We start from the raw sequence: 23,247 nt of genomic DNA on the forward strand, positions 1-23,247 counted from the left end.
TCAAGAACCTTGGCATGCAGGTGGACCTCCTTTTTCTGAAAGATGAAGCTTTGCTTAGCCGGGCTCTTGAAGATTTGACTCAACGCGGCACATTGTTTGCTGTTGTGGTTACTGATCAGCATGAAGTGCATGGAAGCGTCACTGTCAATATTCTCTACGGAGTGCCTCAAGGTGAGTGAGGTTCACTGTCTTTATTGACTGCAATTTCTATGTCAACAGTTTTTCCAACAGTAAAATGTGTGTTGACTGTGTCACTCTTTAATTTTGAGCAATTTTTTGGTACATCTTTGAAGACGTGGCTTCAATCCTCATGCTCACATTATTTTTCACTCGTCTTGGTTGCTGCTATTCTGTCATGAAGCATCTGTAAGGTAGTTTGTTTTAATAATTGGTGACATTATATGTAGACACCTAGGTGAATTTTTGAATGACACATCTTGTATTGGCACATCTGACGGTACATTTAACCTGGATATAAATTGAGAGAAGTCTGCAATTTCTCGTTACATTTAATTTTTGCATGAAAATCCTTTCGATTTTTCAAGAAAGGACTGTGCAGAAGTGAAACCAAAATGGAAAATAAATGTAGATGAATCGCTTAATGAAAGTTCACAGTAAACCCTGGCTACTTGTACAGTGGAACCCCAGTTATACGTCCCCCGGTTTTGCGACGACCCGGGTTTTACGATGGATTCACGCAGTCCCGGCGAAGTCCCCATAGAAGCAATGCATTAAAAACCCTGGTTATCCGACGGCAATTTTACGCCGGACCCGCGTTATACGCCGACTCTCGCGAAGCGCGGGACGGAACGGCGGACGAAAGAAAAGAGCCGCGGATTTCTTTCGTCACGCCGTCTCTTCGCATGCGGAGCGCTTGACCTCGCTCGACTGGTTTGCTCCATCAGGCGCAGCTTTCTTTCCTGCCTCGTCTCATCGTTCGTTTCTCTCTCCCCCACCAGCTGCCCTCCGCGACACCCGCTCTGCTGAAATTTTACGCCGGACCCGCGTTATACGCCGACTCTCGCGAAGCGCGGGACGGAACGGCGGACGAAAGAAAAGAGCCGCGGATCTCTTTCGTCACGCCGTCTCTCCGCATGCGGAGTGCTTGACCTCGCTCGACCGGTTTGCTCCAGCAGGCGCAGCTTTCTTTCCTGCCTCGTCTCATCGTTCGTTTCTCTCTCCCCCACCAGCTGCCCTCCGCGACACCCGCTCTGCTGAAATTTTTACGCCGGACCCCGCGTTATACACCGACTGTCGCGTAGCGCGGGACGGAACGGCGGATGAAAGAAAAGAGCTGCGGATCTCTTTCGTCACGCCGTCTCCCCGCATGCGGAGCGCTTGACCTCGCTCGACTGGTTTGCTCCGGCAGGCGCAGCTTTCTTTTCCTGCCTCGTCTCATCGTTCGTTTCTCCCTCCCCCACCAGCTGCCCTCCGCGACGCCCGCTCTGCTGAAATTTTACACCGGACCCGCGTTATACGCCGACTCTCGCGAAGCGCGGGACGGAACGGCGGATGAAAGAAAAGAGCTGCGGATCTCTTTCGTCACGCCGTCTCTCCGCATGCGGAGCGCTTGACCTCGCTCGACTGGTTTGCTCCGGCAGGCGCAGCTTTCTTTCCTGCCTCGTCTCATCGTTCGTTTCTCCCTCCCCCACCAGCTGCCCTCCGCGACGCCCGCTCTGCTGAAATTTTTACGCCGGACCCGCGTTATACGCCGACTCTCGCGAAGCGCGGGACGGAACGGCGGATGAAAGAAAAGAGCCGCGGATCTCTTTCGTCACGCCGTCTCTTCGCATGCGGACCGCTTGACCTCGCTCGACTGGTTTGCTCCGTCAGGCGCAGCTTTCTTTCCTGCCTCGTCTCATCGTTCGTTTCTCTCTCCCCCACCAGCTGCCCTCCGCGACACCCGCTCTGCTGAAATTTTACGCCGGACCCGCGTTATACGCCGACTCTCGCGAAGCGCGGGACGGAACGGCGGATGAAAGAAAAGAGCTGCGGATCTCTTTCGTCACGCCGTCTCTCCGCATGCGGAGCGCTTGACCTCGCTCGACTGGTTGCTGCTCCGGCAGGCGCAGCTTTCTTTCCTGCCTCGTCTCATCGTTCGTTTCTCCCTCCCCCACCAGCTGCCCTCCGCGACGCCGCCTCTGCTGAAATTTTACGCTGGACCCGCGTTATACGCCGACTCTCGCGAAGCGCGGGACGGAACGGCGGACGAAAGAAAAAAGCCGCGGATCTCTTTCGTCACGCCGTCTCTCCGCATGCGGAGCGCTTGACCTCGCTCGACCCGGTTTGCTCCTGCGGGCGCAGCTTTCTTTCCTGCCTCATCTCATCGTTCGTTTCTCTCTCCCCCACCAGCTGCCCTCCGCGACACCCGCTCTGCTGAAATAGTGCGTTTTCTTCTCCACAATCACTTTCTTCCTTTCACTCCCTCCCTTCTCGGTGGCGTCGCGTTGGGGAAGCGTTTCTTTCCAGTTTCCCAGCAGCAGATCGCCGACTAGATCACTGTGCTCGACGCCATGCGTTTTATTGCCAGTTCGTGGAGCGCAGTGTCGCAAAGCACAATCGCCAACTCGTTCAAGCACTGTGGCTTTAAGCGAGAGACTGCCTCGTCTGCTGGGGACGCAACGACCTCGATGCCGCTTGAGGCCGATGCAGGCTTCGCCGACGACGATTTCGAGCGTTTAAACCTCACCACGACCTTCGCCGAGTACGTGGAGGCTGACGACAATGTTGCGATCTGCGTCGAGGTGTCACTGGATGATGCAATCGCGGAGGCTTTGCCTAGTGCCGACACCACTGCGAAATCGGACGAGGACAACAACGACGCCACAGATGCCGTGCCTGTGCCTACCACGTTCGCAGAGGTGCTACGGCACATAGACGGCATCCTTAACTTCATCTGTTCACGCGACGCCGCAGAGGACCTCCTTTTGGACGTTGCCCAACTCGAGCAAAAGGTTTTGCAAGTTCACGGATCAAATAAGGTCCAAAAGAAACTGACCGTTTTTTTTTTTAAGGTTCGCGCCCGGCTGGCGGGAATCGCAGCAGTGGGGGTGCCGGAAAGGTCCGTTTGAATAAAGCATGGTTGGTACCTGTACTGCAGCATTCTTATCGCATTTACTTTTTTGCTAATTTCGGCTTCCAAGCCCTGCAGAGTATGTTAGTGGCTTACCTTGAAGTTTCTCGTAAATTCGTCGCTCGAAAAAAGTAGTATTTTTATAGGCATAATTTATGTTCGGATTTTACGACGCTTTTTCGCAGTCACGAAAGAGTCGTATAATCGGGGTTCCACTGTAGTTGTAAACATGGAGGAACAATTTGCGATTGCGTTAATTAATAACGCAATGGACAGCTACCTCCACAGTCTCTACCACTGATAGCGCAACGCCGTTACGCGTGGGGCATGGAGAGTGGGGGAGGTGGGGAAGTCAGGAGCACCTGCTTCTTTCCACATGTTCCCACTCTCAGTCTGACTGGCAGCCAATACTCTCAGACTCTTTGCCTTGCGTTGCCCCCACTCACCGCCGTCCATACTCCCAGCGTGCGTCATTCGTCGGCGTCAGAATCGTGTGAGAAACTGAGCAGCGGCGGGGGCCTTGCACTGCTCCTCCTGTGTCTTCTTTGTTACATCCTGTTGTTTTGTACTACTTTTGGACATGAACTGTTGTTGTGCCACTTAGTGTGACACTACAAAACTGAAAGCTGCAGAGACTGCTGCATTCGATTACAGCTGAAGCACGGTTTGTTGTGTCAACTGCGTTCACTCATTGCAATCGTAGACATTCTTCTTCTGGATTCATGTTTTACCGTCATGAAACTTTCGTTATTTAATTTATTGTTGATGCATTGAGCTGGTTATATCGAGGTCATCCACCCAAACACCTTTATTACATGGAGTTCACAAATACATAGAGGTTCGTTACATCCAGGTTTAACTGTATAAGATTACAGGTTGCTATTATTAGGTGATGCATTTGTTGTGTTAAACCTTCTTTAAATCATTTTTTATTTGGTTTTGCTGTTATCTGTATCATTCTGCAACACCTGATGACAGTGTTTCATAACATTTTCAGTACTTATGTGGATTGATTGGAGTCCACAGTTATGGCTCCTACTAGCAGGTGCAGCTCTGCTGTACCAAGCTTGGAACTTAGTTCATTTGAAGAATTCATATTGTTTCTCCCTCGTTACTGCCTGGGTTTAGAATGGTTCTCATGTCGCCGCAACAGTTCACAGTTCTGCTCGTTGATCTTTCATTATCAGTCGCCATCCGAATGTTTATTTCGCTGCTTTATTCTGAATAATGTTTTTGTCTTTCATTTGTGTTTTTTGCATATTAGTTTCCTTCATCTTTAGTATTGACTTCACATAGCTCTAATTGGGTGTAGTGATACAGTAATTTCGGGATATGTTTAACTCGAAGGGGATGGCAAATTAGTTTGATATATGAAGCATGGCAACAAATAAGTTTATCTGTAACCTAGAAGCATGAATACAGGACACCCACATTAGCGGCATGTTTCTTGCAGCGACATGCTGTCCACCAGCATACTGGCAGCAGCACACTGCTCGCTCTGTGGCACTAGGCCTAGCTCACTTCGCATCGAAGTCTCAGCTGACTGCGCTTTGGGAGAAGCCACCGCTGATCCTGAGAGGTCTAATTCTTCTACCAGTACACTATCTCAATTAAAGTTAGGGTCCACTTGATCTCTGCGTTGCTTTCAGCAGCGAAGGAGGCCACGCGAGGGCCGCTGCAGGCCTTCAATCAGATAGGCTGGTGTCGCAACATGACAACTGCTGCAATCGAAAGCCAGATTTCCTCCACAACAGCAGTGTCACATTGAAAGTAAGCACGCTAGACTGACGGCAACTCTCAAGCACACCCCCACGTTCACTTTGTCACGTGGTTCTACAGTGCTAGCTGCCAGTAGGTGCCCAAGCCCACGTAAGCGACCCAGCTTCGTGTGTGAGAAGTGATCACAGGAGCACCATTACAACGGAGTTCGGTATATCACGGAATTTTCGAGGGGATATTTGGGCAGTTTGATCTAAGCAATAATTCAGTTTTATCCGGGTTTGATATATCTTGGATCGACTGCATACCTTTTTTCGAAACATAGGGAATTAATGCCTTTTTTTGATGACTTGGTCTCGCACTGTGAAGTCATACTGTAGTTTCAGTGAAATTTGTTCAGGATCAGTTTCAAGGACTTGCGTTGTGAATGTCTTGTAGTTGCGTTTGCGTGTCTGTGACAATTAGTTAGACGTGTGAATAGCGAATTCTCAGTTCGAAGCAGATATGAAGCGAATGCTTATTTCGTTGGAATAATTACGAACTGAAGTGAATATTTCCAAAACGAAGCAAATACAATAAAACCTAGTTCATACATTTCTAGAAAAAAATTTCGGGACACACATATTATCCAGGAAAAGCTGTGATCTAAAGAGCCTAATTCTGAAAAATACTATTTATTCAAATTTAGGCCCATAGTTATTTTTAACACACGAGATACGAAACTCTTAGGTCGGCTCAGATTCAAGGATTTTGTCTTTTTATTCATGCAATGCACTTGCTAGCACAGAAGATTGTACACTGTACAAAGAGGACAGTGATAAGGAGGTCGGCGAGGATGAGTGAGCAAGAGGAGGTTCGTGGAAATTAATGCCATTTGCTTGCTCTCCCTTCTGTTATTCTCCATTGTTTTTGTAGATGGCTTACATTCGAGGAAAGTTTTTTTATTATTACAGTAAAAGCTCGTTAATTCGAACTTCACGGGACTGGGAAAAAAGTTTGAATTATCCGATGTTCGAATTATCTAATGGCCTCGAAAAAACTGACAAGAACAATTTGCATTACGAGTACTTATTTACTCGTGTAACGAACCCACTCTCCCATTCCCGATTTTTGCTTAAGAATTTGAAAAAAAAAGCGTCAGTCGTTAATGCTTCCCTCTGTTTCGCAGCGTCAAGGTCCACAACACATTTCTTGGCAGTGCGCCAAGATGCTGCGCAGCGATAACATTACGGTGTGTTTACCTTTAACATTAGCTCTAACAAGAGGGGGAAGCCTCGTTTTCAGTACGTTCGCCTTAAGGGCGGCCCACATGGAGCGAACTTGCGCTGCGGATTTTGAGCGGTGCGCCGGAACGCTGCCGCACCGCCGCCGTGCAGCACCCTGAGTGGTGGAAAACGGGTGGCTGCTGCCAGACCGCTGCCGCCAGGATTTAGAAACTGCGTGATTCCATATGCTTAGTAAAATGCTGAAAAGAACAGCTGTGCATTTACAATTAAGCTATTATTTTTTCAATGACGACAAAGAGGACGAATTATTCTTTGTGACCTTTTTCTGAACCAAAATAGTTAACCTGTTTGAACCTCCCGTTCTTCCTGACCTCAACTGACACATAGTGGCTAAGCCTAGCAGCTTTGAAAATCCAGAAGCATTCTGAAAATTTGGCGCGCTTCATCACTAAAATTTTGTGCTGCGGGCATCTTCAGACAAAGCGAAAGCTTCGTGTGAGTTTTGTTTGCCGTGAACGTGAGGCACAGTGTAGCGGCAACGAGTTCGTCTACTGCCACTCAATCATTGGAACGCGCTACAGCAGCAAACTCCTTTTGCAGCGAACGATGCTAAAAGCCGGCGTCATGATCGTGGCTGACTATGTACTTCCATTGGCGACTGATGGGTGAAAGGATGGACAAAACTCACAAAGAAAAACAAAGTTTTTTGCACGTAATTTGTAGTAAATGTCCGAAGTCATAGCCTTTCATGGGCGTTGGCTGGGACTGCGCCGACAGTACTTATCCATATTTCCGAATTAACAGGGCTTAAATTAAGGGGAGACGCGGGTCTTAGAACAGTAAAAAATGGTCAAAAAATCGATTTTGAGCAAAACTCATTTTCGGAACGTTTGACCCTTCGAGCACCTATTCTCAAATTATTAACGCTAAATTTGGTCAGGAAATGCGATAAAATATGCTTTCAATATACCACGGCTGCCACGAAATGCCCCCAAAAAACCGAAATTTGTTCGAACTTCCCGTGCGCACCACGGACGCTGCAGCCGTCCAATCGCCGCCATCTTGGGCTTGGTTTGAAGCTGTTTTCTTTGTTCACAATTTGCGATATCTCAAAATGGCGCTGCTCAAGCAAAACGACTGCCCTGGCCGGTTTTCCGAAGACCGTTTCCAAGTCGCTGATTGGCTCGCGCACGGCGCGCTACGCTGTTCCGCGCCTGCCATTGGCTGGCGTGACCGGCGCGCAATTTTTTTTCTTTCTCTTTTGCGTTCACCAGCGTCGCTGCTGCTTCGTGCGCGTCTGCTTTTGCGCTTGTTTTTTCTTGACCTGTCGTGTTTCTGCTTTGTGCCGGGAGTTTTTCCATGCGATCAAGATGACGGGAGACAGTCTACTTAAACCGTGCACACAACGAGCTTTTGGAAGCCGTAAGAAACAGGCGTGGAACAAAAAGCCGAAGGCGTCGGCCACAAGCGCGCTATCGGGACCTTTGTTAGAGCCAGTGCCGGTCTCGCTGTATCTGCCGGGAATGTCAAACACGCTGCTCGCTGACAACACTGCAGGACCGAGTTCCAGCACGAATTGCATCCTGGATCACTGTACAGTTTGTGTTGATGCCGTATACTACTCTGCGGCAGAGCAGGCGCAGCTTGTTGAGTGATCGGCGCACACGAAGTCCGCTCTGTCGGAAAAGTCAGCGACCCAGTGCAAGTTTGAACTTCTTGGCGTCAGCGCGGAGTGCCAGACCGATGATCCTGGTACCGAGTTCGTGATTGTGGACATGACAGTTTTAAACAACTTTTTTTGCGCAAGCGAAGTGCGGAACCTGCGGCGCAGGAAGTCTGACTTTGAGCAAGGCAACAGACAAGGAGTATGGCTTAGCTGTAATGCTTCAGTTCGTCTGCGGCAGCTGCAACTTCGAGAGGAAGCAGTTTTCTTCCCCGCGAGTAAGTGGAACTGCCAACATAACTCTCTTCGAGGTCAACATGAGGGCCATGAAGGGAATACAGATGATAGGCAAAGGCGTGACTGCCCGTGCAGACTTTTGCGCCTCTATGAACCTGTCACACCGAGGTCTGCACCACAAGACCTTTTAGGGACACCTGAAAACTTTTGTGAAAGCCTGCGAGAGCACAGCGACCGCAAACGAAGCTGCCGGTGTGGCAGTCATCAAGGATCTCTATAGAGACTTCTTGAATCCAGTTGGGAACATTGACATTATTTTTGATGGTTCGTGTATGACCCAAGGTCACAGCTCTCACATCAGTGTGGGCTGCATTGTTGAGCTGTACTGGTCTTGTGATCGACCACATTGTTTACTCGAACTTTTTTCTCCGATGTGCCTTGGGACCACAGCCACAAGATGAAGACTGCAGTGACTGGCTCGCCACCCATGAGTGCCAGCGAAACATCGATTGTAACTCTGGCCGCATGGAAGTGGAGGCTGCGCTGACCATGTTTCAGAGGTCTCTGGCCAAGTATGGTCTGCGCTACATGACCGGCCTCTCTGATGGAGACAGCCGGACTTTTCATGCTTTATCAGAAGCAAAAGTGTACGGATTCATAAAGATTGACAAGAAAGATTACATCAACCACGTTCATAAGCGAATGGGGACTGCTCTGCGGAACCTGGTTGATAGAAAGATGGCTCAAGGTGAATCTCTTGGCGGAAGAGGCAAGCTGACGCAGGAAAAGATCAAGATCACCAACTACTACGGCTATGCCCTGAGGAGTAACAGTAATGACATTCCAGGCATGAAGAAGGCAGTGGAAGCTACACTCCTGCACATGACTTCTACAGATGATGTCCCGAACCACTCCAAGTGCCCTGAGGGTGCTGAATCTTGGTGCAAGTTCAACAGAGCCTTGGCCAATGGTGAACATCCACCTCCACACAAGAGTGCCCTCCTGGCTTGTGTTGGGGCTGCTCTGGAGCCCGTGTTTGCAAGGTTCAGCGATGAGAACCTGTTAGCACGGTGCAGTGAAGGAAAGACTCAGAATGCGAGTGAGAGCCTACACTCTATCATTTGGATGCAAGCTTCAAAGAATGGGAATGCTTCTTTGGAAAGTGTGAAGCGGGCTGCTGCTGAGGCTGTTGCCATCTACAACCAAGGAAGGAGGGCAACTAATGAATCCATCACTGCAAGTGTGGGCTATGCTGCTGGTGGTTGCCTTGTTCGCCGAAGCCTAGAAAAAGACGCCTTGCGTTTGCGCAAGGCAAATGGAGCTCAGCTAAAGAGCACTAATACGAAAGAGAGACTGACAAGGCGGCACAAAACGGGAGCAACTGAAGATTACAGTCCTGGACTGCCATGAAGACATTCTCCAGCAGCACAGGCCAGTGTGCTGCCTAATATCCAGGCAGTTCTTTTCAAATACAGAGTAGGAGACATGTCGAGCGTCGCACCCAACGGTCCTTTTTCAGGACCACCCAACTGCTTGCCATGGTGGGGGCTCGGATCTCCTTGGCTCCGGACCGCTAGGTCTCTCAAAAAACAGTTTTCAGAATTCAAAATATTGTCTTTGGAGCTCAACACCCTAGCCCTACACTCCATTGTCTCTAAAAAAATCTGCCGATAACTTCATCAGAAAAATTTACAACTTCATTACGCTTACACCTTCGACATTTTTTTTATTAATGTTTCCTTGGATGGAATAAGACACTTTTTGTTTTGCTTTGTAGGGAAACAGATAGGGAACATCTAAATAAAATCCGTTGTTGAAGATTCTACCCAAAATTTTCTGTAGTCGGCGTCAAAATTTGAAATGCGATTTTCTCACCTTCATGTTTTTTGCCAACGTCACTATCCTTATGGAACTTTTCATTGTTTTTGTGGTGCATTTTTAATAAATTTTACACCGTTGAATTCAGAAAGAACTGTGGAGCTATGCTATATTTATGTGGCTAAGTTGAACATATCAAATTTTGTGAACAATAATACCAGCTAATTCCAGATATGTGATGCATCTACATAATTGAAGATTTTTATATGATGATGTACCTTAATAACAATATAAATAGCATAGCTCCGCATGGAAGGTCTTTGGCTACTGCTACATTTTAATCGGAACCAAAAAATGTTGAGGGAAAGTGTCTTAATAACACGAAAGAAATTACCAAATTAGGCTTCAGGTATTTTTTCATAAGTAGAGAAATAATTGAGATAAGCTGAAACTGATTACATTTTTGAAAACAGGAGGAAGAAATACATATGCATACTTAATTTCATTACAATATCTCTAATAATAAATATTTTCGTTTTAAGACCAGTGTCTCCCCTTAACGACTATTTATAGTTGCGAGTTTCGGAGGCTGCGCGGAAAAGAAGGTAGGCAACCGCCAGCCCCTACCCTCCTGCGCCGCCGGCCGCCGCGCCGGTGATGGCGCCATTTAGGCTTTACCCACTCTTCCACGGTTTTATGTGGTTCCTTCTTCTGTCCCCGTTTAGGACGTGCGCAGCCTCTTAACTATGCGGAGGTGGTTTTTTTTTTTTTTTCCACATGCTGTGTGCCAAGCCGCCAGACGTGGCGGCATGTAGTTCGAATTACCGTAGCGGAACGGACTTGCTTTCGAATTAACAGGCTTTTTTATACACAGATCGCTATGGAGCTTGGCCGGACCAAATAGTGTAGTTCGAATTAGCGAGGTTCGAATTAACCAGCTTTCACTGTATTACTATTTGGTCTTCAATTTTCGGGTGTTGGCTTAGAATTGCGGCTTGCTAGATTCGAGTTAATATGGCAACTGTTCAATGCAGTACAAAGCCATTTTTTGAGAATTTCACTTCATAAATATACCATTAGCATTTTCTGGCACAAGGCCTGAACAGCTCTTTATTCAGTTCTCGCAGAATTCTGTCTGCATTTGCATTGTCTTAAGCATGGAGGAAACTTCGCAACACACCCAGTGTGTGGATGGCAGTGGCGAAAATAGCCAAAATCTCCTCGCAGCCATTTTTGAATGCTTTGTCGCCCTTGGCTAAGGAAGCCGTCGTGGTGGCTGTCTGTTGCAGCCTTCTTGCATTTCATGCTGCTTTTTTCAGACCCAGCCTGCTCTTATATAAGAGCATCACTGTAATTCTCAGAGAAGTTGCCCCCTTGCCCTTAAGCACTGCAAAGAAGCCACTGCATTTCTCCTCTTCATGTTGCGTCCTTGCAGGAACGGCCCACCCATATTTTGCAGTTTTTTTTTAATGGTGCTTTGCCCTTTTGCATTTTTGCACCATGGCAAGTGCCAGCCTGTGCATTCTAGCCCCCCCCCCCCCCCCGTTTGGCCCACTTACACGTTTGCACATGTGCAGTTGGTTGCTAAACGTATTGTACAACTAGAATTTGTCAAAATTTTAAATTGTGTTAGCGAGGAACGTATTAACTCTTTTGTTACCACGTCACTATGCATCAATCACAGGCGATCAACAAATTCAAAGTGTGATTTCAGTGCTACCGAGGCTGCCGAGAACTTGTTGCCCCATTTAAGTGGATTGTTTAGACACTGTACTTACATTTCTTGCATGGGTTGTATTTATTTTTCCCACAAGGCAGCTATTTTTGTAACTCCCTTGAAGTTGAGGTTCCGGAGTAATGCACCTGTGGGACCGCGTCAGCCGCATGATGGCGCACGCTCGGAAAAATCCTGCTTCATGCGATTCTGCTGCATCTGCAGAAGAGTTTTTCTGTGCATCAAGCAGCAGTGACTCCGGCAATAATATTGCATTGCCGGATTTTGATTTCAGCAAACAAACTGTGCAACCATAAAACATGGGCACCTGTCTGCCTGTAGGTTTTGGTTTACGCTTCTTGTCTGTTTATTCGTTGCTGGGGCCAGTTTGTGCATCGCACTGATGTCATGAATGATATGTTTGGTTTCTGAAAAGTCTTCCGAAATAGTTTCTTGTAAAACAAAAGCATTGTAGCACATTTTCAATCGTTTTACTATCAAACCTTATTACAGTCGAAGCCAGCTACAACGAACGTCGCTTCAACGAAATATTTCCAATTCCCCGTCAGCGCAGCATAGAAAGTAATGGAACAAATTTCTCATCACAACGAAACAATTTTGGGGCGCGTTTCTGCTTTAGTGAAATTTTTGCTATGCGAAGCTGGGTTTAAAAATCTTTCTTGCAATAAAACACGCTTATCGCCGCCCATCTGTGTACTTCCATAGCTCCACGCTGCTTTGTTTCACTAAACTTTCTCTGCAACCATTTGATTCACTCATTCAAACACGCATGACAACCACCATTGCTTGGTGGTGATGACAATTGGGCTGGCTGCCTTGCAACAAGGCGCGGGTGCAAGCTCCCGTTTTCCAAACCAGAGCCGCAACCAATCCGTCGCCAAAGGACGCAGCAGCCTGTCAATAGCAGCAGCACGTTTGTACTAGTTTTTTTCACTCGTGCTTGTATGCTGCAATCGACACGATCATGCTGACTTTGTCTGGGAAACGGAAGTTCCTTTCTTCCGAGGAGCTGAGTGATGAAGCCATAATTGAGGGCGTTCGCCACAGCGATGCATCATCGGATGATGACAGCGACACAGATAATTTAGCACCACCTTGGAAAATGATGGAAGCATTTGATGTGCTCTGCAGATTTATTGGTGCTAATGATGATGACGTTGCGGTGCAACTGCTCACAGAGAGCGTAAGTCGCGCCACGGCACTCGTGGCAAAAAAAAAAAAGCAGAAGCTGACCGACATCTTTGGAAATAAATGATGTTTTGGGACTATGTTGTCCAACCTGACAGTGTTTTTGGGCTGATTTCGCCACAACGAAATTTCCGCTTCAACGAAATTTTTCGCGCACCCTGTGAATTTCGTTGCAGCGGGGTTTGACTGTATAACGAACACGGATATTACAGATTATTGGCTATATCGAACTGTTCCGAAATATTTTAACGCGATAGCGTTAAGGAGCTCGTGTCGCAGAAAAGCCGGTGTTGTCGTCAGCGTTAGCCGTGAGCGAAAAATCCTCCTCCTCCTCACAATGTATGCCACTGCCCCAACAGTAGAGCGCGACGGCAGCACCTCCCGCTCGTTTCGTTCGGGCGCAGTGGGGCCGTGCGGGCACGCAGGAATCGCGTTGAGCGGCGAACAACGCAGCGAACGTCCAATGCGTGTTCACCACGAAGCTTGCGGCTTGCTCCCTGTTCGTTCGGCGCGGAAGCTATGCTGGCGTTTGCGGCATCGGGTTTGTCGAGAACGTTGTGCCGACGAACTACGACTTCAACTTGAATCCCGCGTGTTTCGGCAAGGCGCCTGTTAGCGCTTCTACGTGGATTGGTGCTCCGTGCATCTGTTTCACCGTAGGTAGCACAGCGATTTGTCTAACGGGCAAGGCGTCGCGCCGAACGGGTGATGGCGTTTCGTGGACTCCCTGGCAATGCTGCAACACGTTGTCGCGTTCCACTCTTAAAGGCAAAGCTTAAGCGTCCTCCAATTTTTCAACAAGCACATGCATTTCTTACTTTATGTACCAAATGTAGTTTCTCATAAGGTGGATATGTTGAACTGCCGAGCACAAAGTTGTGCCTACTCGTATGGTAGGCAGCAGGCTTTTCACTGGTGACTAGTAGTAGTGCTGCGAGCGTTAGTGCCATGGTTCACATTTTGTCTCGCATCTTGTCTGTAGATAGTGCCCGGGAACCTGTGAGTTGGTCGGTTGTTTTAGCTTTCCAGCAGTAGTCCTCTTCTCATGTCGACTCTCACAGAGCGGAGGTTGTGAAAATGGCGATAGCTTTCTTCCTGGCGTTTGATTTTTTACGCGACATTACTACAATGCGACGAAGCCACCCTAGCTTGTGTTTGATGTGCCACCACCGCATGCTTTAGTGCTTTGCGTGGAAGCCAACCTAACTGGCGTTTGCTGCTTCGTTTGGTTTTTTGTGGCCTCCACAATCGCCGTGAGCAGCTTTGAGACGGTGCTAAAGCTACAGAAAAGGTCTTTTTTAGTTGCCATTCTTTCACTGATCAAATTGTGCTTCTCCAACGTGAGTTTTTGCTGAAATATTACGAATTTCGGCTATATAGAAATATTTTAGGATTCTTTACCTATTCGGTGTAACAAGGTTTCAATGAATTACCGTTTTTAATTTATACGTGAGTAGATCATCATTAACAGTATGACGGATATACTTTGTGTTTGTGCTTTTTTTCGGTGCTTTGAAAACTTAATGTGGTAATGTCGAAAAGTCCATAATTGTGTTGAAATAAATGTCTTCAGAAAGCACAATCTAATGCAATCGTTTTCATGACTATTGCATTTTTTTGCACCCCACATATTTTGCAGGAAAAAATTATATCTGAAACCTATCAAAAACAGTAATTTTCCCATGGAAACGAAAGGGTTAACCGGGAGTAATGGTGCAACACTTAACACAGTTTTAATGCCTGCGATTGTAGCTATGAACCGCAAACATATCTGCGAGGTTTTACTGTAGTTTGCGATTGCAAGCGTAGTAGTGAATATGAGGCAGTTCATTAAAGTTCACGTTGTAACCGCACAAGAAAATGGGGACGCAGGAAGAAAATCAGGACAAGGTGTAGATTCAGCTGAGGTTTAATTCACAGATGCCTCATATGTATACAAAGCAGCAAAAGCACCTGCGAACAATGAAAATGAAAATGCACCATGATAAACTGCCACGTTTGCATGTGTTGTGCATTCTGTCATTTATTTAGATATGGAAGCTCTTTTCCGTGAGCAAGAGGGATGCTTTGCTAACACATTCATCGATTTCTTTTTTCACATAGAAGGCTTCATAAATTTTTCTGCTCAGCTGGGAATGCTATTTACAACATGTGCATCTATATAATGCTTGCCTCTCAGCTAAGTAGAGCAATCAGTGAAGCCTTCTGTATTAAAGAAATCGATGAAGGTGTTAGCAAAGCATTGAACGGTGCGACGAAACAGTGCTGACATATGGGACAGAAGAGGAGATGGACCAACCATCCAGCGTTGGACCAGCCAGCCCGACTCAGCCCTGTCCTTAGCAAAGCATCCCTCCGCTTTTGAAAAAAAGTTCCAATATCTTGATGAAAGAATGTGCGGCACTTGCCAGCATGGCAGTCTGTTGTGATGTATTTTTCATTCTCATTGTTCGCATGCGTTTTTGCCGCTTTGTGCACATGTGACATGCTGGTGAATTAAACTTCACTTGAAATCTGTGCCTTGTCCTATCTCTTCGCACTTGTTTGCATGTGCTGATACAATGCGCTTTCCAGTACGAGTCAACAACTAGCCTCCCTCTTCGTTTTAAAGTTCAGTAGCGTACACCGAAATATGTGTTGTGCAGAATTCACTAAATTCATTGATAAAATCAAGCAAAATAAAAAATTATTTAAAACTTATGTTGGCAGTGTTCTGTCAGCAGCAAGCCAATTAAAACTTCATAGTCTGAAGATGTTACCACAGGATTCATATGCTCCTCAGTTTACTACAAAATTTGCTGCCAGAATTTTTGGTCGTTTGAATTTTGGACATGATCCATTTTCCTGACTTTAGGCGGCTGACATAGTCATACTTCCCTTTGAGTCAATGTATAATTATGGTTAAAATTTCTGATCCGTTGCAAATGGTTGCTGGATTTCGCAGCCTCATTCGCACGACATACGGTAGTACGACTACACTGCGCACACATGACCGTGCGTTCAAACCATTGACGGACGAATATTTTTTTCTGCGGGAGTCTAAAAATGTCGGTAAAGGTACCATGCATGTGTCAGAAGCAGCACGCCAGTATGCAACAGTAGGATGACGTTGCACTTGCGACTTCTGGGATGGATCCTTACGCATATCAAGCTCAGAACATGCTGCTCTAGATGATGGAACATTGTTGGCAAATGCCCCTCGCCAAATGCACTGCTGTGCAAAGGCGTGGTGTGCACTTATCCATGGTGTGCATCTTCTGAGCCTATTCATTTCTTTTTAACGCACAAAAATATAGCAGCAAATTGCGTGGGAAGTGTGCTCTACGCCGATACTGTGAGTGTAAGAAAATGGCACTATTTGAAGCGAGGACCCCTCAACCATGGCGAAACGCTTCGTGGTCCCGACTTTTAATCATGGAATGCTTCTAGCTCCCATTCTTGGCTTGCCACAGGTGACCTTGGTGCCAGAATGGGGAAAGAACATTCAGGCGAAGCAAAGGGAGAACACAAAGCTAGAACCTAAACGTACTCGGGCGAACCTTTCTGTCAGCCTCCTAATGTCTGCATACTGCGCTGGCTCTGGAGCAGCACATGCATCAGCAACAGCATCTTCCTAGTCCCATTGTGGGCAAAGCCAGCACTCAACGCGAAGGAACCTATGCAACCCGAGCGGCACACGTGCAGTCCTCATGACACGTGCGCAAATTGAGTGCACCGTACGTTTTGCTTAAACCATGCCCTCGCGGTCTTGTGCGGAGCCGTGACACCATTGTTTGCCATGGCGTGGAAGCTGTTATAAACAGTGAGGGCATTGCACTCTGCTACCCGAGCAACGCTGCATTTGGATGGTTGTGTTTGGCTGAGACGAGACCTTGCCTCACAACAAGGTTCACTCTCTAGAATGTGCTATGCCGATACTGCAAATGCAAAGCATTTCATGCTTACGTGTACTCTCGACCATGAGAGAGGCATTTCTTATTATGTGTATTCTTGACCATGTGAGAGGGTGCATATTTTTTGTTGTGATTCCTGCAGTTACTGGTGTTTCAGGTCTCATTCAGTCTGAGCTGTCAAAGAGTCAACAATAACGTGCTGCCGGCTTCGAAGCCAGCGCTGATGGAGCGTTTGCCCCGTGCATGTTTGTAGTTACCTTTTTTCGCCGCCGTTTTTCCGTTTTGAGCCCCCCTTACAGCGGACGCAGTGTAGTTTGTGCTGTAGCATGTTCGCTTTCGCATCTTGGCTTTTCCATCACATGCGCTCGTTGGTGACTTGCCAAACAGTGCAGCCGTCGAAAGCAGAGATTGTGGTCGCGGCCAGTGTGCTGTCGCTGGTGATATCGCGGAAGTGTCAAAAGCATGCATAAGATTATCAATCAACTGCTTCTTCCAGCAATTTGGAAATAGAGTTGAACCAAGTGTTTTGGCTAAACTTCGAAATACTTCGGAAAAAAAAATTGTAAATGGTGTAGTAATTGTCTTGCATCTCGGTGGGCACCCAAACTGCGCCGTAAGGGAAGGGAGGAAGATGGGAGTGAAGGAAGAAAGAGAAATAAAGGTGCCGTAGTGGAGGATTCCGGAGTAATTTCTGCCACCTGGGGATCTTTAACATGCACTAGCATCGCACAGCACACGGACATCTTTGCGTAATACTTTGGAAATATTAAAATTTTCTGGATATTGCCATTCGCTTTAATGCCTGAATCGAACATCTTGTTATCCGTTTTGGTACTCGAAGCATTCCAATATTCGCATAAACCTGAAATTAGTGCATTGCTCAATACAAAGTCCAGTAACATAGCAGCAAGTCAAAAGCTCTTGTAGTCCACCCGCAAGCACATCCATGACTGCCGTTGCCTGTATATATATATATATATATATATGACGTTCTACGTCACACTCTCGGTATTACAGGACGTGCTACGTCCACCGCTATGGTCGAGGGTGGAGCTGGTGAACACTCTCAAGGTTCGCTTACACCCAGTAAACATAAATACCCACGAAAGCAGCAGATTGGATAGCCGTCGCCGTAGCTCAGTTGGTAAGAGCACCGGACGCGATATTCGGAGGTCGTGGGTTCGGATCCCACCGGCGGCATGGCTGTTTTTTCTGCTGCTTTATAAGTAATTTTCTTTAAACCGATTGATTGGCACTACAAATTAAAAATAAAAAATAAAAACATTCCCTTGGTTTCGGTGACTGTTGGCTTCCTTAATATGTTTGTCAAACGAGCCCCTCATTTTCTTTACCTTGTCTGCTAATGTGTGCGTGCGCGTGCGTGCGTGCAATTGCTATATCTTGGTAATTTTCGGTTCTGGTTTGCCCGGTGTCCTTGCAGTGGCAAAGTGTGTCTGTTCTAATTGAGTGTTTTTGCATTTGTGACTGAGAGGTAAAATGGGAATATAACAATGATGGATAGCAATATTGCTTTATTCGTGTAAGGCTATACCGGGTGTCCTAGCTAACTAGAGCCAAGAGTTAAAAAATAAATTATTAGAGACAGGTGAGTTAAACCAGTTGCATATTGGTGGCAGCTGTCTTGTGCACTGCAGGCAATTTTTTTGTTTTGGAAATAATTAATAGTTTAAATAAGTTTAATTATGGAAATTAATAAATATTGACTTTAGACAACAAATTGCATTTGAAGAGTTGTCGAGCACCTTCAGAAACCCCCACTCCATCATTTAGAATAAGGAAACTCTCACGTGTGTCTTTTTTTCCCAACATGTATGCGGGTGCGCATGAGGCAGGCTTGGGAAAATTGGCACAGCTTCCACAGGCTATGCAGATGGTGACTGCTTATCATGGCAGCAACGATGCAACTTGTCCCGTTTCTGATTACACCGTTTGCAAGGACTGTACGTGCCCGCCTTTCATCTGCACTACCTTGGATTTCAAATCACCACTGGACATGACAGCGCTGCCTGCGGTTGTTTCTCTCGCATGCTTGCCACCATGGTTTCGGACAAAAGACTACTAAAACAGCCGCCGCAGCCGACCATTTCGGGATCCGGATTTTTGAAGAAAAAAACTTTTACTCGCATATTCTGCATTCTCTGCTGCGCCAGACCACCAGCATGTGGGTGCGCGTGAGGCAGGCTTGGGAAAATTGGCTCGGCTGTGTCGCCATGTGTGGTTGCGAAAGGCGCAAGTGGCGAGGGCATGAATTGTGCGTCGTTTACCCGGATCTCTCGCGCTGGCGGTAGATAGTTGCGCGCATGCCCAAATCCGAAACTACCGAACTGCTCACTTTTCGGTTTGCCGCTGGGCAGTTGGGCCGCACGCGAAGCCGCCGTTTTATCGCCTGTTATCTCCTTTGCCTCCCACTGCTGGCTTTGTGATCGTATCATTGCGCGTTTATTGCGTATAGTTGCGTACGCACTGTGATGACATCCAGCAGGGAACTACATAAATAACATCGGTGCATGTGGGAAGAGGTATGCTCCTTATATTTGGAGTCAGCTTTTTTTTTTGGCCAGTGATGCGTGTGCGTTGGGGGGGGGTGTCGACGTATAGGCAGTAATATATTGTATATATTGAGCGTTACGACCTTTGCAGAGTTTTTAAGGACTTGTTCAGGAAATTTTCACGCACCCCCGTTTTGGAGCCTCAATTTTAAAAAAAATGCAAATTATGCGAGTAATTATGCTAAGTTTGAGGAACGAATTACGCATTGCAACAGAAAATTCTATTTTCCGAAAACAAGATTTTAGGACAACACTGAACAAAACTTGTAAAGACATCCTTGTAACTAGAAAGCAGAATAAAATGTGAAGAATTTTCTGAAATATGCAAAATGCAATATGCAAAATGCAAAAGTATTATACTATTCTTGCTACAGAACAATAACTGGAAACCCTATAGTGTCCCGCATATTTCCACAAGTTAGGCTCCCGAGTGTGGCTGCCTGTGTTCCAGGCTGGTTTTCATCTTTGTTGATGTCAGAAATGAATCCCGACGAAAAGGCAGTATCTTTAAACTCAGTGATAGGTTGTCGGTAAGATCAGTTGTGGAGAAAGCGGAGTCCTGCGATTTACGAAATTTTGGAGCCCATGTCACTCGTGAAGGCTGCCAAGCGAGTTTGACACTACCACGTCTTTGAAGCGCATTAAACAAATGCCGCCTTGCAGAAAAAAAAAAAATCATCGAAACCGAAATGTTAGCTGTCTAACCACAAGCCAGAGTACTCAGCGTGCCTGTAAGCAATGCGGAAGGCTCCAAAGTCAAGCAGCGAAGTCGTCGTTAGTTGGCAATGAGCATGGTACTACGTCTTAGCAGTGTGTAAATAAATTGCCGCCTCGCAGGAAATAAGAAAACTACTTTGGAAACGAAGTTCAGTTCTCTGACTACAAGCCAGATCCGCAGTGTGCCCGTAAGCAACCTGGAAGGTTCTGAAATTAGTGCACGAAACTACCATTAGCGGGCCAATGGTGCTCGGTGGGTACGGTAGGGAAAGAGTTAAACTACAGTTGAGTCCACTTAAAACAATAATGAACCACTCTGTTTTTTATATGCGGATGCTCGCAGTAAGTGGACTAAATATATAAGATCAGGCATTTCTTGTGTGCTTTTTATGCGATATGTGAGAGTCATCATTGATCCAGCAGTTCTGGCACTGGGTGGTGCATGCTGCATTTTCACGTCACTAGAAAGCAACGCATTTAGTGCACATTGCTCGATCAGCACCCAGAGATGAGCATTTAGGCCTAGCAAATATCAAAGCTTATAGCGCATATAGCCGGTTATGAAATTTATACCCACTGATGTGGTCGTTTCTTTGTCTATGGCACTTGAGGTTTTTTTGTTCAAGGTATCTTTTTCTATGCGATGATCGGTGTCATCTTTTCAATGAAGGCACACTGACAGTGCAGGCTTGCCTTTAATGGCGATGGTGGTGGTGAGTTTACACTCGCGTTAAACGTTCCATGCCACTCACACTTAGTCTTAGTAGGAGTGGAATTTTGGCCCAAATAAAATGGAAGGACTTATGGCAAGTTTAGCACAAGCGCAGTTCAAGAGAATGTGCCTTTGCAGGGTGGAGTTGTCTCCATAATGGCAAAAGCAAGTGGAGGTGAACTTGTATGCTTTTTCAGCTTGTAATATTTTGTCTCACTTCGTAAGGAATCATGCATTTGGCGCAGGCAATAACTGGCATGACTGATTACCACGTTCCTGTGTAGGATGAGATTGCGTCTTTGCTGGAACGTGGTTTTGTTCAGGCATAATGAGACCTCCTATATGGCTTGGCATAAAGATGCTTGGGGTCTCGAGTTGGAAGGAGAGGACAGGTAGCATTGACAACCTACGAATGGGCTGCTTCTTTTTACAGCTGCGAGGTGGCCTCGACGCATGTGAAAGCCATGATGTGCTCTCATGGTGGAGTTTCTTTTTTCATCTTTTCTTCAAGTTCGTGCGACCGGTGACCTTTTCACAGTTCCCACATAAAAAGCTAAAGCATTTGAGGGCTTGATGCTTACATACTATATCCCCAACGAGGACTGTGGTCGTGCAGCATGTCCCCATGAGCAAGTTTGTGTTGCCTGCGTATTCGTTCTAATTGGGCCCACATGTTTGAAGACGTTGGTTTTGCATGACACTTAGTCACAGCCCGATGGGCACCATGACCATTGAGTCATTTTCATGATGCCTGTTGGCACACACCTCTTTATGGCACAGTGGGCTTGATAGATGGAAAGAGACATGACACTTGTTCTGCTGTGTGGATGTAAATGTTGAAACTCTCGCTAGCCAAGATTTAAAATCATATTGAAGGGACTGGCAACTGTATTTCAGGACCCAAATTGTGTTGCTGCAATGGAGAATTAAGTGTTTAAGACACCTGGTCCTGCACTGGTTTCATTAGTTAAACGCCGTAAAAGATCTCTGCCAAGAATTCTTTTATGAGTGGGTGCGCTTGTTTTAATGCATACTTGTGCTGGAAGCCATGATCAGCGAGTGTGGTATAGTGAGCGCTTACCGAAAAAAGTGTGAACCAGACGAACGTGGCCCCATCGCCAGATGGTAAGCGCACACTATTAGTGTAGCATCCTCTAGCATTTCAACACACAAGATGTTGCGGCACAGTGACCCGCGTCTCGTTGGAAACAGTTTTAGTGGACCATGGCTGCCTCTTTGATCAAGAAATGTAGAACACTGGGCAGCCATCTTGTGACAGTAACTCAAAGCAGTTCATTGCTGATGTGAAGGAAGTTTTTTTTTCATCGGAAGACAGGTTAAAGAGAATGTAAATCATAATAAGATTTTATAAGAAAAAAAAACAACTTATAGGTGATATTTTACCAAGACTTGGTCATATAATGGGATGCATCGATAATACTGTGGTTTCAACTTAGAATGTTTTCAACTTGCTTGTTAGCCGCCGCGGTGGCTGAGTGGTTATGGCCAGCTCGGCTGCTGGCCCGAAAGACGCGGGTTCAATCCCGGCCGCGGCGGGCGAATTTCGATGGAGGTGAAATTCTAGAGGCCCGTGTGCTGTGCGATGTCAGTGCACGTTAAAGAACCCCAGGTGGTCGAAATTTCCGGAGCCCTTCACTACGGCGTCTCTCATAGCCTGAGTCACTTTGGGACATTAAACCCCCGTAAACCAAACCAAACTAAACCAATCAACTTGCTTGTTCTATGTGGTTTTTAATGTCAAATTAAAAATATAAATCTTAGTTTCAAATCTATTATAGCAGTCAGTCCTTTCAATATGAGCCAGGATCTTCTCATTTGCATCATAATGTTGAAACAGTATTTGGTCAGTTGTTAGCCCCATAATTGATGTTCTGCTAATGCTTGCAGTTGAAATTCTTTGGGTAGCTTCTTAAGCTTAGAAACAAACTTATAGTTTCTACATCATATGTTCTTTGTTGCTCCTCGAAATTTCATCTTTAACCTCTTGAAATGCAGTGTTGCAAACTGAAAATTGGCTTGTGATGAGGTTTCCTGGTGGCTGTAGAGCTTACAAAGCCATGAACACATTTTTTCTGGTTGACATATTAAAGAGGAACTCCGGCATTTTTACTGCCACCACAGATTTTAATGAAATTTTCGCAATAATTTTTCTGTAATTTTCTGGTCTTCTATGCCAAATTTCGCAGCCAGGCGGTGTCATATAAATTCTAAAATTTCCCATTTCGTGGCCCAAAACAGTTAAAATTTTTATGGGCAACCTTGCATGTGTAACATCAAATTTACATGCAGATATTCGCTCTGTGTTTCCTGAAGGGCAAAATTTCACCTTTTTTTTTTTGTCATTTCTCTGCAAATAATGATGCAAGCTGTCACTATAGTCTCCAGTTTAGCCATTAAATGCGTGCATGATAAACTTTGGAACAGTATCTGTGACGTCATTGGTTGGTCTGTTGTGATGTCATGGCTTGGTCGAAGCTCAGTTTCAGTTTTGGTTTCCTGGTTTTTGTTGTTTTAAAATACTTGTACTTGGTATTCTGAAAAATTGTTTTTTGTACTGGAAAGGGAGAACTTTATGGAGTGTTGTGTGATTATTAGCTCTAATTGTACAAAAAACCCCGGATTTGCCCTTTAAAATAAAAAGTGTCTTACAGTTATGTGCTGAGTGTGTCGTGATG

General features: G+C 46.1%; 1 protein-coding gene across 1 annotated transcript in view; it reads left to right on the plus strand.

The window, feature by feature from the left end:
- Positions 1-23,247, plus strand: part of Neos (nuclear receptor coactivator protein neosin) — a gene marked incomplete in the record, with an annotated part of 88,030 nt that overhangs the window by 48,912 nt on the left and 15,871 nt on the right. Inside the window, 1 exon segment of the mRNA XM_077647295.1 lies at positions 30-171. Coding sequence (XP_077503421.1) covers positions 30-171 — 142 coding nt within the window.

This window comes from Amblyomma americanum, chromosome 1 (genome assembly GCF_052857255.1).
Source record: "Amblyomma americanum isolate KBUSLIRL-KWMA chromosome 1, ASM5285725v1, whole genome shotgun sequence".
NCBI lineage: Eukaryota > Metazoa > Arthropoda > Arachnida > Ixodida > Ixodidae > Amblyomma > Amblyomma americanum.